Here is a 1573-nt window from a genome sequence, read left to right on the forward strand (position 1 = left end):
AAAATGTTGGTAAGAAATTCTCGTGAAATATTGAAATATTATAGGCTCGACGGCGGTGATTATTCTGAGAAAGGAAAACATTAGGAAATACTGTAAAAATAACCATTCAAATTATTTACCGCAACTTTGTCAAAAGAAGTTTGGCGTATATTTTGTTTTAAATCCATCAAAACACAAATTCAAATTCATGTTTATAAATTTATTTGCCAGAAATGATTAATTACAGAGATTTCACGAAATGTAATCTTATTTCTTGAAATCCCTTATACCATTTCTAGTTCACTTAATTTTAGAACCCAATGGATGAGAGAATGTAATTATTTTATAAAATTACTGCCATTAAATAATGCAGTGCATGTTTGCTGTTAGCATTTCTGGTTTCAGTACCACCTAACCTGAATCAAAGCATGCATAAAAACAAAGTAACAGTGCTGGAGAACGAGCATATCGAGTTAGGTTGCCCAATATCAGGTGTACCGGAGCCAGATATTGCTTGGCTTGTTAATGGACAACTTCTTGAGGAAGGCATCACAAAACGAGGTGTAATCTTGGCAGCAGGAGGCAAATCGGTAAATTTCAAGTTTTAGATTGTCATTACAATTAACTTTGATTTTGTGGTTTTGTGATGGTTTTGTTTTGGAAGTATCAAATCCTGTAAGAAACGGAATGTTTTCATGATTAAAAATACTGTAAATTGCAAATAGTCGTAAAAGAGTAATTACTTTAATGATATAATTATCATTTTTTCTTTTTCAATAAACAAATTAGATAAAGTGGATATGATTATTCGACTCCACTCAGAATTTCAATCTCCAAGCAATCAGCAATATCGGCTGCAAATGCTTTCATTTGGACGTCGCTGGGTCATACTCGACATTTGCAATCGTTAAGTCACACTTGATGTGATATACATTTCATATCATATCCCTGGAGTATGATAACTGATAAGATATTCAGAATCTCTGTAACTAGTTTCAGGTAATAATAGAATCTGCACAAATGGAACATGAAGGAATCTACACTTGCGTTGGAACAAACAAAGGTGGCAGTTTGGATGTCGATGTTCATCTCACTGTTCTCGGTAAGGTTCTTTTTCTGAATACTTCATATTTCGTAGAAATTACAGATCGCTTTTAATATTCGAACAGCACTTTAAAGAGTGCTTACTTTTAGGTTTGTAAAACTTTTTGTTGTTTTTTTTTGCCTTTTCTAATTTACTCTAACAATTTTTAAAATTTCACTTAACTATTTTAAAGATAAATTATATCAAAAATACTTAATGTTGCGCTTATCAGAAGTTCTCTCAGATTCTTTCTGCTTCTTATCACTATCATTTCATGTTCCAGAAAGAAATGTTATTATTTCAAAAGAAATTGAGACTTTTTGTAAGTTCAAAGAACTCATTCATGAATTTTTCAGTTTCTTCCACCATATCATTGGAAAAAAAAACTGATGCTCCGAGAGAAGGGTTGATGGACGGGAAAAAAAAATTGGAGAAAGGGAGAGGAAGAGGGGGAGAGAAAGAGAGAGAGAGAGAGAGAGGAGGAGAGACAAACCTCTAGTTTAGTTATTT

General features: G+C 32.6%; 1 protein-coding gene across 1 annotated transcript; it reads left to right on the top strand.

The window, feature by feature from the left end:
- Positions 1-407: 407 nt before the first annotated feature.
- On the top strand, positions 408-1090 carry LOAG_15451 (hypothetical protein; the record flags this gene model as incomplete). The annotated part of the gene is made up of 2 exons (XM_003150942.2): positions 408-569; positions 979-1090. Coding segments are annotated over 2 exons (273 nt in total), but the record flags the coding sequence as incomplete, so codon positions are not given.
- Between the last annotated feature and the right edge of the window lie 483 nt (positions 1091-1573).

Source organism: Loa loa, assembly GCF_000183805.2.
Source record: "Loa loa unplaced genomic scaffold supercont3.1983, whole genome shotgun sequence".
Taxonomy (NCBI): domain Eukaryota; kingdom Metazoa; phylum Nematoda; class Chromadorea; order Rhabditida; family Onchocercidae; genus Loa; species Loa loa.